Here is a 15,074-nt window from a genome sequence, read left to right as displayed (position 1 = left end):
TATATAAATAAAAATTAAGTTAACAAACTACACTGCACTACTTATCTGATCCTATAAATAGAAAATTAATGAAAAAATAATTTCTCCAAAAAAAGACGTCCACCGAAACCGACGTTTCCCGCGCTTCCGAAACGCAGTTTGTAATTGGATTGAACTTGAAGAAACAAAACGCGAATTTAGTGTTGCCTTGCTAAAAAATTGCAAATTTCGAGTATAATTTCACGTGATATTTAAAAACAACTATTATCACAATGTGTGACAAAATGACATTTAATTTTTTTTAATAGCAACATTTAGTTTTCCGCCATTATTGTTTTGAAGTGTTGTAAATCCGGCGGTGCTCGATAATTTATTTATTTTCTATTCTGAAGCTAGAAAACTGCTGTAAAAATGAGTGAAAACGTGTTGATCACCGACATTTTTACAAAATTCCAACATAGCCTGGACTCCGACCAAGAAACTCGTGAGGTAATATTTATGAATAATCATGAACGTGTAATGTTAGCTTTCTCACTGATTTCCTTATGTTTTTATTAATTTACATGATCATAAATCGTAATTTATTAGTCACGCTATCGATTTACAGTGTACCTCTCATAGTTTAGCCCTTATTTGTCGGTTTTAATCCAGTTTGGTTTTATTTTTAGGTTATAAGAACGATTTGTAAGGAAATAGACCAAATATCCCGCGAAGCGGTAACTTATTTACAAATCATACACCACAAAGAGGAAGGCAGTAAGTACTTTGATGTCCTGAACTATCACCATACTTTTTATAATGTAGGACTTGAATTTTTACTACTTTTTAACTTTTATTTTTTAGTCGCTCAAGCATGCCAAAAGACCCGAGGCCTCTTTGAAAAAGCTCGTGAAGGCTACATGAAGCTAAAGGAGGCTGTACCCCCTACAGACTACTTCAAGTAAGAAAATATTTCTAAATAGAAAAATAAGTACTAAAGTTAACTGCCGAGTGTAGAAAGTATAATTTTCAACACATACACATCTTTATTTTCCCACTGACCCTCTAAAAGGTTCCAATTTAAGGTTCTTCCAGGTTTGAAGATACAAAATCGTACCCACTGATCGGAAATAATCATTTTTAGATACCATGACCATTGGCGCTGGGTGACACAACGCTACAGTTTTTTGATTTCTCTTGTCATCTGGCTAGAGGTTGGCGTGCTGGCTTCACATGAGACTGTTGCTGACATCCTTGGCAGTAAGTATAAGCAATATCTAGCTTAGAATCCTTAAAATGTAGTCTTTAAAAAAATTTGCAGCAACTAAACTTTTTCCAACTAAATATTTTCATTCAAAGTCNAGCTCGACACAGGAAATTTCGATAATAGATGTTCAGTTTACATATAAATAGTTACTATGCTTAAAAACAAAACATTAAATGACTCCTATATGCAATTAAACTTTCTTCCAATCTAAATATTTGATTGGAAGAAAGTTTAATTCATGTTGAAGTATGTGTACCATGTGGTCGGTGTCCATTCCACATTTTAGTTGTTACGTAATAATTTCAATGTTTTTGATTTAGTAAAATCAGGGTGGAAAAAAATCATGTTTTTTTTATTTTAATCAAATAAATCAGATTTTTTTGAAAAAATACAGATTTTTTTGATTTGATTTTTATTACATTTATTTTGCAATTACCTTAGTTTTTCATGCGGAAAACATGTTTATTTAGGTACAACTGAGGTACAGTACTGGGAACAAGCCAAAAAAAGTAAATTGTGTAAGATGGTAGGTATGTCATATTTTTACTGAAACAAGAAAAAACTTTCGTCAAAAACAGCTCGTCTTAAGTGGTGTCCGTTTCCATTACAAAAACATGAATATCTTAATACAATTATCAATATTTTTTTTCCCAAAAAGAAAATCTATGGAAAAATATTTTTTTACCAATTTTTCATACAAAACGGCTATTTCACACTTGAACACCTAAATCAACATTGTTTTCGAACATTATAGTTGATTAATATGCATTCCCAGTGTTGCATTAACAGGGTGTCCACTGCAAATGTTCGAAAAAATTCCCTGACTTTTCCCTGACTTTCCCTGACAATTTTTTCAAAATTCCCTGACCAACTATGTATACAACGTGTCCCAAAATTCAAGGATAAGCCGACGCCACAGGATGGACATAGTCATGACTACTTTAGGAAAAATAAGGAAAAAAATCTATCTCAATTATTTTTTAACTTACACAATAAATTATGAAATTCAACGAAAATTGACACCCCTTATGATATTTTACATTACCACGACCACAATTTTTCAATTATTCCTGGTTTTCTGTTTATATCGGCAACTTAAGTAGTGCTGCTGTTCACCCCAACTCTTAAAACCCCCAGAATCCTTGCAGTTTTAACACAAAAGTTAATCAAAATATTTTATTTCCATAACATTTTGAACGATTTTTACTTTCACTCCACTTTGACTCATCGTTTTGTAAAAAAAAAGTATGAACACTACTGCGGCAAGTTTTTTTAAAGTTGACGCAACTATCAAAGATTCCAAAATGGTACTCTAAGAAACCTAGTCGCAAAAAAGATATGCGTACCATTTTTACAAGCACTTCGCTTGTTAGTTAGTATGGGATAAATCTTACAACTGAATTTAAAACCAGTTCTCCTTAATCAATTGAGCTGAAATTTGGTATACTTGTGTAAGTACGATGACAATGCAATATTATGGTACCATTGAGCTGGATGGAGTCAGAGTCAGAGAGACATTGAGATAGGAACTCTTAACGAAACGGCGGAATTGCATCTAGTTTGGGTTCGTTGGACTTGTCTTTTCGAGCACTTTAGTGCTAGATGATGTCCAGGGTCCTGATGATGAAGTCAAGAGGTGGCAGGAGCTGGCCATAGGAAGTCCTAAACGAAACGGCGGAAGCTTATCGAGTTTCGGTTCGTTGGATTTGTCTTCCCGAGCACTTAGGCCATGAGATTGAGAAACAACTAAAAAGTTTAAAATAAAGTTGTAATAAAAAAAAAACTTTTTTAAAAACAAGCTTGACTTCGTTTGAAAATTATAATTGACTTCATCATCAGAACCCTGGACATCATCTAGCACTAAAGTGCTCTAAAAGACAAATCGAACGAAGCCAACCTAGATGCAATTCCGCCGTTTCGTTTAGAAGTTCCTGTGGCCACCTCCAGTTTCAGCTCAATGGTACCATAATATTGCATTTTCATCGTACTTACATAAGTATACCAAATTTCAGCTCAATCGGTTGAGGAGAACTGGTTTTAAATTCAGTTGCAAGATTTATCCCATACTAACTAACAAGCGAAGTGCTTGTAAAAATGGTACGCATATCTTTTTTGCGACTAGACTTCTTAGAGTATTATACCATTTTGGAATCTTGGATAGTTGCGTCAACTTTATAAAAAACTTGCCGCAGTAGTGTTCATACTTTTTTTTTACAAAACGATGAGTAAAAGTGGAGTGAAAGTAAAAATCGTTCAAAATTTTAAGGAAATAAAATATTTATTTCCTTAAAATTTTGAACGATTTTTATAAAATAAAAAATGGTGGTCGTGGTAATGTAAAATATCATAAGGGGTGTCAATATTCGAAGAATTTCGAATATTGACACCCCTTATGATATTTTATATTTATTGTGTAACTTAAAAAATAATTGAGATAAATTTTTTTCCTTATTTTTCCTAAAGTAGTCATGACTATGTCCATCCTGCGGCGCCGGCTTATCCTTGAACTTTGGGACACGTTGACTTTTCGGATAGATCCAGTTAATGAGGAAGATGTAAATCAAAATGTATCCCCCTTTTTCAGCCCTAACAAAAACTTTAAGCTAAAATAAGACTGACTGTGAAAAAATTTTGTTGATATCACGAAAATTACTGATATCGTTTGAAAGAGCTCGTGAAGCACTTTCAAGATCAGTAAGCAGGTTTTCGATATCTTGTGTAGTTTAGAAATAATCGAATGAGATCACTTATCGTTTCCACCCTGTATTACTTAATAGCACTCACAGTGAACTGCTCACTAGTCTGCACTCAATAATCAAATCAATAAATAATTATAAAAAAAATATAAATAAACATAAGTTATAAGTTGCACTTTCACATCAACAATAGAAAATATTATTATATCATTTTACTGAAACAAAAAAACATGCTCAAGAAAAGATATACTATTATTATACTTTTTCATGCCATAAAGCTCATATAACGTATTTCGACTTTTGTATATTCCCTTAGTAGCCCAGTCACTAAACTTAGATTTGGTATTTGGTTTTAATGGCTTTACAGTAAAAACTTTGTCATGTTCGGTTTTAATACATTCGAAAAGGTTATTGTAAAGAGCATCTGGGTCTCCCTGTACGTACGGCACTAAATGCAATTTATTTCCAAGATTATTCTTAAAACGTTCTAGACGACTAATGGTTACAGGTCTACATACGGCATTTTTGTTACTTGTATTATTAGAATTATTAAAAATAAATTCTACTTTAATACCACAGTGATCTGACGTAAGATTGTGTATGACAGCTTTTTTGTCAGGGACACAGCTAGAGAAAATATTATCTAGACAAGTAGCTGTGGTTTCCGTAATTCTAGTTGGCTCCTTAAATTGACTAAACAAATTAAATGACTTAAAAAGGGAAAGTAGTCTTACAGAATATGATGATGAGCTATCTAGTAAATTGACGTTAAAATCTCCACAAACTAAGACCTTTTTGTTGCTGTTACAAGTTTTATTAAGAGCATCCTCAATAGCCGCTTCAAAAATACCAAAGTCCCCAGAAGGGGGTCTATACACACAAACAATGATGTAACTCTCAAGCTCGACACAGGAAATTTCGATAATAGATGTTCAGTTTACATATAAATAGTTACTATGCTTAAAAACAAAACATTAAATGACTCCTATATGCAATTAAACTTTCTTCCAATCTAAATATTTGATTGGAAGAAAGTTTAATTCATGTTGAAGTATGTGTACCATGTGGTCGGTGTCCATTCCACATTTTAGTTGTTACGTAATAATTTCAATGTTTTTGATTTAGTAAAATCAGGGTGGAAAAAAATCATGTTTTTTTTATTTTAATCAAATAAATCAGATTTTTTTGAAAAAATACAGATTTTTTTGATTTGATTTTTATTACATTTATTTTGCAATTACCTTAGTTTTTCATGCGGAAAACATGTTTATTTAGGTACAACTGAGGTACAGTACTGGGAACAAGCCAAAAAAAGTAAATTGTGTAAGATGGTAGGTATGTCATATTTTTACTGAAACAAGAAAAAACTTTCGTCAAAAACAGCTCGTCTTAAGTGGTGTCCGTTTCCATTACAAAAACATGAATATCTTAATACAATTATCAATATTTTTTTTCCCAAAAAGAAAATCTATGGAAAAATATTTTTTTACCAATTTTTCATACAAAACGGCTATTTCACACTTGAACACCTAAATCAACATTGTTTTCGAACATTATAGTTGATTAATATGCATTCCCAGTGTTGCATTAACAGGGTGTCCACTGCAAATGTTCGAAAAAATTCCCTGACTTTTCCCTGACTTTCCCTGACAATTTTTTCAAAATTCCCTGACCAACTATGTATACAACGTGTCCCAAAATTCAAGGATAAGCCGACGCCACAGGATGGACATAGTCATGACTACTTTAGGAAAAATAAGGAAAAAAATCTATCTCAATTATTTTTTAACTTACACAATAAATTATGAAATTCAACGAAAATTGACACCCCTTATGATATTTTACATTACCACGACCACAATTTTTCAATTATTCCTGGTTTTCTGTTTATATCGGCAACTTAAGTAGTGCTGCTGTTCACCCCAACTCTTAAAACCCCCAGAATCCTTGCAGTTTTTACACAAAAGTTAATCAAAATATTTTATTTCCTTAAAATTTTGAACGATTTTTACTTTCACTCCACTTTTATATCATTTTACTGAAACAAAAAAGTACAACTATTAAAACAAAAAGGAGTAATTTAGTTATGACAAAAAAAATCATAACATAGATCACTCTAATCCTGAAAAAAGAACTATATGAAAGTAATCTAATTATGAACAAAATTATGTCATAATTTAGATCAATCTACTTCATTAGATAAAAAACTAAAAAGGAGTAATATAATTATGACTAATAACAAAGTCATAATTAATGTAGATCACTCCAAACCCGAAGAAAAAAATGCTTCGATAGTCAAGATCAAAGGTCTTTCTAGAGCATAAATTAATTAAATCCCTCATTTTACAATCACTGGGAAATTTCGGGAGACAAACAGTGTTTTGGTAGACAAAATCTCAATTTTTCCCTGACTTTCCAGGTGACCCCTCTATTTCACTGACTTTCCCTGACTGCTATGAGCTTCCCTGACTTTTCCCTGACTTTCCCTGACTTTCCAGAATGTGGACACCCTGATTAATTCCATTTTCGGATATTGATTTAAATCAGTGATTTATATAAAAAAAATCATGCAATAAAAATCGTGATTCAAATCAACTTGATTTAAATCATGCAACCCTGAGTAAAATGTTTTATTCCAGTCAGTGCAGTTGAAGAGAAGGAAGGTTTCCACTTAGACATTGAAGATTATCTCATTGGGCTACTGCAGCTCTGCTCAGAACTGGTAAGAAATGACGATGTTGGAACCAGAGTGATCTAAGTGACATTTTGGGCACAACAGTATATTTTCGAAAAATTTAAAAAAATGGTATGCCCTGACTTTGCAGACCACACCAATTTATATGTGAGATATGTTGTGATCAATCAATGAAGTTAGCACTGAAGAGCACTTACATAAGTGTAGTTTCTTATTGGTACCTCCTTATTGGTAAAAAAATTCATTTAGATCACTAGTTCTAACACCACTAAATTCTGGATTTATTTTTTATGTTGCAAAGGTATTTGTAAAATCATTTATTCTTATTTCCAAAACTTGGGTAAAAATTAAGAAAGAAATAAAAAACTCATTAAACTAATTTTATTTTTGCAATTAGGCTTTTGTAAAGCACTTACACGTCCTAGTATTAACCCTACCACTGCTTCGGGACAAGAAAAATGTTTGAAAATTATAAATAATTTGAAAAAATTTATAATTTTCAAATTAGTTTGAGATGCGACTCTTAACGCTAAAAATTAAATAACTAAGAAAAATGTTGTTTATCGTGATAGTTGTCCAACTCAAAAACATGATATTTCCAGTCTCGTCTAGCGGTGAACGCGGTGACGCGCGGCGACTACAACCGGCCGCTGCAGATCTCGCGATTCGTGATGGAGCTCAACGCCGGCTTCAGGTGAGCTCCTTATTTATTGTTTACTAGCTGACCCGGCGAACTTCGTACCGCCTTAGCGTAGAGATTTTCTTAATATTTTTTTCCGTAAGAACCATCCTTGGACTTCCACAAACATTCAGCCGTTCACACGTGATGCCGTGACAACGCGAAACGGGTTTAATTTTTATATATATAGACTAGAGTTCTTAAGTTCTTGAGAGCGGCCATGCACTGGATTGATCAACTGAAGAGCGCACTCAATGGTCTACTCCACGAGTGTACAAGAAAGGCTGCAATGCGGGAGGAATGGCGACGGATTGTGAAGCTTGCTACCAAACCATCACTCAGCTAAGAGTGTAGCGATGAAGAAGATAAGAAATACATTCTTTAGACATAGGCGAGACTTAGGTTGATTTATGACCGCTGTAAAAACTTTTTCTGTGAACATAACGAGGTACCCTAGGGCGATAAATACTGGACAAGTAAAATTCCAATTGACTAATTGACTTGAAATGAACAATTTGACACCATTCGCCAATAATTCGAAATCACAACTTTTCTAAAAAGACACTTAGTTCTAGTCTTAAAAACTTAATTAATTTTAAATTACCTGTAAATTACGATTTTTGGTCGCATTGTAATTGAAAAAAGTAGTTTATTTGAGTTGACAAAATAGTGACGTCACTTGCTTGTAGTGCCATACAAAATCTATGGGAGAGTTTCGTTTTGACAGTTTTAAAAAGTACGTCAATTGATTGGTGGTGTCAACATGTCTATTGAACACCTGCTGTTTAGTGTGTGCCTCATTATTATTTTGCACCTGGTGTTAAGTGTAAACGTCAATTTTAAACTATCCTTTTCTAACAGACTGTTAAATCTCAAGAACGACCACCTTCGCAAGCGGTTCGACGCTCTCAAGTACGACGTCAAAAAGATAGAGGAGGTTGTCTATGACCTGAGCATCCGCGGGATGTTACCAAAGACACAAGAAGACAAGCCTGAAGATGAAAAAAGCAACGAGGCTGCTTAAGCAAACTGTCAATTAATTAATTAAGGGCACGCTACTGGCTACAGCTGTTAGAGCTAAGTAGTTAAGATTAATAAGATTAAACTTTTTTTTTTCTGTTGAGTAAGTATTAAAAATTGCGCATCCAGGTCAAAAGTGATGTAACTCCAAAAATTTAAAAATCCAAGTAATTAAAATCCTAGAAGACAAGTAATAGTAATAAGATAAGTAACAAGAAATGCGTGTTGTGACTAAATAGAGCCAATATGGACAATGAACATGATTTCATTAATTATTCATATTTTGGAATTATGACTTTGTTGTTTATATGTGCACAATGACGAAACTAAAATAAGTTGTTTAGAAGAGTCATAATTTATATAAATACTCTCAAAGTACACTTTTTCTATTCTACATTGATTCACACATAAAAATAATTAATTGACTTGCTTTTTACCCGACTGCGCCAGAAGGAGGGTTGTTTTTCGAGTGTATGTATGTATATTTCTTTGGCACGGCCTACAGCCCAAACGGCTTCACCGATTTTTAGCGTGAGAGGTGTCGTTAGATTCGTCTTAATCATGAGAGTGACACTGGCTATATTAAAATTGAAAAAAAAAATGGCGGATTTTAGGCGCCATATTGTCTTATAATTTTTTTTTCTCACAACGTATCGAGTGGGGTATCAAAATAAAGGGCTTTTTAAGTAGCTTACAAAAATGTATGCTATTTAACTAAAAACAATTAAAATAAAATTATTATTGAATAAACAAAAAACCCAATTTAACCTGCGTTAATATAAAATAATTTTTACGCAGTTGGGTTTTTTATTTTGTTTATTCAATAATAATTACACATTCCATTGCATAATGTTTCCCAAAATATTTATTCTAAATATTTATTCTAACTGCTGTGGTCGGTAGAGTAGTATAGACCAGTGTGCGTGATTCATAGTATTACATAGCGCTCTAAGGGCTTGTATGTGATCCGTAGGATTCTATACCTTTACAAGGCAGTAGCCATCAAATAATAAATCTTATTGACTTGGAATATGGTTTAAATCAATATAACGATATTACGTACTACAACTTGTAGTTGTAGTACGTAATATCTTTTCAAACTTTAATAAGCTGCTATCTGAAAATATATATATTTTTAGCTATAAATACTTAGGTCTGAAATTGGCTATTATTAATAATTATTTATTTATGCTTTATTAATATGTAATTATTACATAGGTACCTGTCAGACAAATAAATACATTATTCTTTGCCTTGACTGACTTAAAAATGTTTAGCACTTAAATTATAAAATTGACAGATGGTTTATAGTAAGAAAAAATAGTCCCATAACCCATCCAACACAAAAACAGAACAATAGAATGCTGTGTTGTTTGCTATTAAGTATATTCAGTGTTAACATTTGGTCAAAATGAATAGTATTTGTTTGTGATTTTTTTTATTTAAAATATTTTAAGTCCACTTTTAGTACATACTTAATCCTAGACTACGCTAGCTCTAAATCAAAACTAAAATTAATTATTAAAAGAGAAGTTCTAATTCTGTAAGTTTTTTTTTAAATCTGCTGTGAATTTAAAATTTTCCAGTTGCACTATTGTCTTGAAGCAGTATTTTTTAACCGACTACGCCAGAAGGAGGGTTATGTTTTTTAATGAAGTATTTTTCTTTGGCAGGAAAAAAGTTTTGACATTATAACCATCTACAGGGTGTTAGGTAAATGGGTATATGAGCCGACACTAGCCCATGTTAACATGGTCACATAAATGGTATGGTGAAGTCAGAAATTTGATATCATCATTTTATTTTTTTTTAATTTTCATACAAAATAAATTTTATAAAATCCGATTTGTATGAAAATTAAAATATTTAAAATGATGATATAAATTTTCTGACTTCACCATACCATTTATATGCCCATGGGCTAGTGTCGGCTCATATACCCATTTACCTAACACTCTGTATAAAACGTTTTAATTCAGGGCATGGCTAGTCCTAGATTTTGCGTTCGTGGACCTCAGAAGAGACTGAAATCATAATGTGCTAGTTAAAGATTTATTTAAATTCGATTTTATTTAAAAGATATCTGTAAGTTTTGCACTTTAATACATTTATAATAAGTACATTGTTTGAAAATTTATAGTTAATTTTTTTTCATGGTCCTAATTTATTTTATAAAGACTGGATTCAAAAATTTTTATATTTCTCTTCTAACACTAGGTTTTTTTTAATACTACATACAAGTTACTTATGTAATGTGAAAGTGTTGTTGAAATAAATATAAGTTGTCACGTGTAAGTCCCTAAAAAGTGTTGATTTATAAGAAAATAAATGATTTTCTCTATTAATTGTTTTTATTGAGCCTCCTGTTATTTAATTTCTAAAGAATAAAACACATTTATGCATAGTCGAAGGTACAATTCGTCGCTGGCCTCTCTAACTGACATTTTGGAAAATTTTCAGGCGATTCGATTCGTCTTGCGAAATTGATTAAGATGGTGTAGGTAGATAACTCAGTTTCGAAAAAAATGGCAGATACGTCAGTTAGAGAGGCAAGCGACGAATTTTGTTGTAAAATCGCTCTAATTGTGGATTTTAAAGGGTAATAAATAAAACAAAAATATCCATAATCAACATTTACTTAAATCTAAAAGTACATCATAAAGTACCTGCATAAATATCACACACTCATCGTACACGATACACGTGTACAGATTCATACCTGCTTTCCAGTAATACAAAAGTTTCCTGCGCTTCCGAGCACAAGTATCCGTCAAGAAAAACTCAGTATAAATTAATAGTTACATTAACTTCTAAAAAGTCATCTAAACATTTATTAAATCTAGAAGATAAAGAATATTTCACTCTGAGTGAGACAAGTGAGTATGAGAAGAGTGAGTCACTCATTTGTCTCCCAGTGCGAAAAAAGGGACGAAGAATAGATAAAATAGAATAGAAGTCGTTCTTCAATAACTTTCAAGACTTCAAGATAAAAATATTGCCCTTAGATACACCCGTATGTACCTACTTATATCTCACTCGCTCTGAGTGAGACAAATGAGTGAATCACTCATTTGTCTCCCAATGCGTGTGAAAGAGGCGGACAATATTTTAGAAAATAGCAGATTTCAATTAAATTTAGTTTTCGATAATTTCAAGACTTAAGAAAAAAATATTGCCCTCAGAGACACACTCGCTCTGAGTGAGACAAATGAGTGAATCACTCATTTGTCTCCCAATGCGTGTGAAAGAGGCGGACAATATCTTAGAAAATAGCAGATTTCAATTAAATTTAGTTTTCGATTATTTCAAGACTTAAGAAAAAAACATTGCCCTTAGAGGTAACACTCGCTCTGAGTGAGACAAATGAGTGAATCACTCATTTGTCTCCCAATGCGTGTGAAAGAGACGGACAATCTTAGATAAGGAACTGCGTATTTCTCAACGGATACTGTGTACATTTTCCCATCCCTGTGTACTTACATAATTAGACACCAATTTTAAATAGACATTCATTAAGATAAAAATTGAGTTTGTAGTTAACTAATACTAAACGGCAATACTATACTATACGGTGGGTTATTTTATATTATGTTTAATATGAGTATCATCTTATTATTATGGTTGAGGGTCATAGCTTATTTCTGCCAAGATCAATGCCTGGTGAAGCCATTTTATACGGCAACTTAGACATAAGCGATGCAGTGGCGCTACTGTGGCACGACAGTGGCGCCACTATTGCGTCATGCGAGTGCATCTTTCGTAGTCATCATTTACGCCCGTTTCCCACATTCAATCCTTGTCCAAATCCGGATTGCAACTGTCAAATTTAAATCTGTTTTCGATCACATATCCACATTTTTTGATGCGGTTACAATTAAATATTCTTTAAAGTCTTATAAACAATATGAAAATGTAAAAACATCGAAAACCGTAGATATTTTCACCAAAAAATATTGAAATTTGACAGATGACGGACGGGTTTGGGTTACGATTGACTATAGAAAACCAGCATTAGTGAAGTGGTCAAGTCATTATTATGCTTGTTTGTCAGTAGTCTTGGTAGGAACGCCATTTTATATTTTTAAAGCGCTACATTGCATTAGCGTCCCAAATGATGGGATTCATAGGAAATAGTCACTAATTTTACCCTTTTCTTAACTTTTGTCAGTTTAACAGTTGTTAGTAAGTACTAAAAAATTAAAAAATCAGTTGCTTACTGAGAGCTCTATGCCCGTTTTCACCATCCATCCCTAATTTATAAGTGACCCCTATGAAAACAAAATTCCTTATGCTACCATAGGGGGTCACTTAAAAAATGTTTTGATAGTGAAAACGGGCATTAATCAACATGTATTTTGGTGTGACCGGGCCTTTAAAGCGATTGCTATTGATCAAAAATCCTTTCAAGCAAGCTGCGATCAATATTGCACCTTCCACCGATGTTTTTAGTTTCATTATTTAGTACTACAAAGTTTGGTTGGATATTTACTATGTATATAAAAAAGACATCAAAGAGATAGGTATTTAGAGAACTACGTAAATTTTAGTAAAATAAATGCAATGTTTACCTGTAGTACAATCTTACGCTAAAGTGAATATTTCTAAAATAATTTAAGTTGTATAAAAAATTATACAGGGTGTTTCTTGTAAGGTGTCAAGCCGAAGGCAGGTGATAGGTGAGGACTAGACCTATCGATTTCACCCCTATGTATGTTCTACGATTTTTCATAGTTTAGAAGTTATCGTTAATTTTGTGATTTTTTCAAATTGTATGACCCAGTAGGCTTTAAATTTTTTTATCTTTTTTTTGGGTCGACTTTTCTCAGATTTCTTTTTTTTGACAGATTCCCTATTAATTGCAGATTTTTGAAAAAAATAATCAACTTCCTATCTTTGATGCAAGATACAAAATTTTTGCTAGAAACATAAAAAATATGCTTTTAGCGGAACATTCTAAAATTTTCAACTTGAAGGTTTGAAAAAAAAAAGAACTTCCATAGGTCCAAAATAATTTTAAAAACTGCGCAGTTTTATGAACTTTTATAATAACACAAAAAAACATGTACTTAATAGGCCATTATTTTCTGTAATCGCTCCACTCAAAAACATGTAACGGAATCTCCGACTTACCACTTTAGTGGAGCGATTACAGAAAATAATGGCCTATTAAGTACATGTTTTTTTGTGTTATTATGAAAGTTCAGAAAACTGCGCAGTTTTTAAAATTATTTTGGACCTATGGAATTTCTTTTTTTTTTTTAACTTTTAAGTTGAAAATTTTAGGATGTTCCGCTAAAAACATATTTTTTTATGTTTCTAGCAAAAATTTTGTATTTTGCATCAAAGATAGGAAGTTGATCATTTTTTTCGAAAATCTGCAATTAATAGGGATTCTGTGAAAAAAAAGAAATCTGAGAAAAGTTGACCCAAAAAAAAGATAAAAAAATTTAAAGCCTACTGGGTCATACAATTTGAAAAAATCACAAAATTAACGATAACTTCTAAACTATGAAAAATCGTAGAACATACATGGGGGTGAAATCGATAGGTCTAGTCCTCACCTATCACCTGCCTTCGGCTTGACACCTTACAAGAAACACCCTGTATAGATCGTTCCATCTACGAAGACGCGCCCCACCATTCTTCCGCTAATGTTTGAGTGTTATCGGTACACGCTTAATTTATCCATTGAGTGCACACGTACACCACAATAATGCCGCTCGGATTGCTCGGATCAAACTCCCCGCAACCCGCGCGACCGAGACAATAAAGTGGTGGGGCGCGTCTTCGTGGATGAAACGATTTATAGTGTTTTAGAAATTTTATAATTGAGCGTGGTTAGAACTACTTGTAATTTAAAGGAATGTCAACAGAAAATAAACTACATATGTAGTAACATAATAAGATCGTATTTCGAAGCGTTCTTCATCCATCTTTATGGCTGTAATTTATAAAAATAATTTATTGCACAAAAAAAAAACAAGTAAATAAATTCCCCCATCAACTGAGGCAAACTAAATTTAGAAAAAGACTAAAATAAAATAATAAGTAAGTAGTAAAATAGGTATTTAAGATCTTAGCGACTAAAAAAACTTTTCCTTAAGCAGATGGAAAAAGAATGCTTCAAATAGGTCCATTTGTTATAAAAATGTCTTATTAAAATAGATTATGCTAAAGATATCCTTGTAACAAAAATATAACGTTTTCAAACAACTTAACATTGTAACAAACTTAATTTTAAACAGGAACTTCAAGCAAATACAAAACTGTCAATCAAAGACAAACATACCAGCGTCTCGTAAACATAAAAGTTTGTGAGTGACAGCGAATAGGGTTGTCTCTTACAGATCATTTATGTGTTGACTAACAAAAATATAATTATTTCCTAAAACTAAATTTTACGGATGATATTTAATCAAATCATGAATTAAATGTTAAATTTAATTAGATGCAAATTTAATTTCTTGTGTCCAATGTTTATTTATTCAAATTATAACAGAAAATGTAACGATTTTTGTAATATCATCCACCATAATGAAATTAAAAAAACTACAAAATTTTGAATCCATATTAGAAAACATGCATACCACTGAGGCTTTTAAAATATCAAATATCATCAAAATATCAAATAATATCAGTGCATAAATGCCTTTTTTGTATTTTCAGTTAGTTTTACATATTTTACGCCCGTAAGCAAAATTTTAAATTTTGAGATATCAAGAACATAAAATTGGAAATCAACTTTTAAAAGTAATGTAA

At 32.2% G+C, this 15,074-nt stretch overlaps 1 protein-coding gene across 1 annotated transcript; it reads left to right on the top strand.

Annotated features, from left to right (window-relative positions):
- The first annotated feature begins 301 nt into the window (after positions 1-301).
- On the top strand, positions 302-8,411 carry trsn (translin). Its single transcript, XM_028301010.1, has 7 exons — positions 302-468; positions 648-735; positions 823-919; positions 1,103-1,218; positions 6,561-6,643; positions 7,219-7,310; positions 8,157-8,411. The coding sequence occupies exons 1-7, from the start codon at positions 391-393 to the stop codon at positions 8,317-8,319; spliced, it is 717 nt and encodes a 238-aa protein (XP_028156811.1). The 5' UTR covers positions 302-390; the 3' UTR covers positions 8,320-8,411.
- The last annotated feature ends 6,663 nt before the right edge of the window (positions 8,412-15,074 follow it).

Source organism: Ostrinia furnacalis, unplaced genomic scaffold (genome assembly GCF_004193835.3).
Source record: "Ostrinia furnacalis isolate ACB-3 unplaced genomic scaffold, ASM419383v2 OfSCF0859, whole genome shotgun sequence".
Classification (NCBI taxonomy): Eukaryota; Metazoa; Arthropoda; class Insecta; order Lepidoptera; family Crambidae; genus Ostrinia; species Ostrinia furnacalis.
This window is presented reverse-complemented; position numbering and strand designations above follow the sequence as displayed.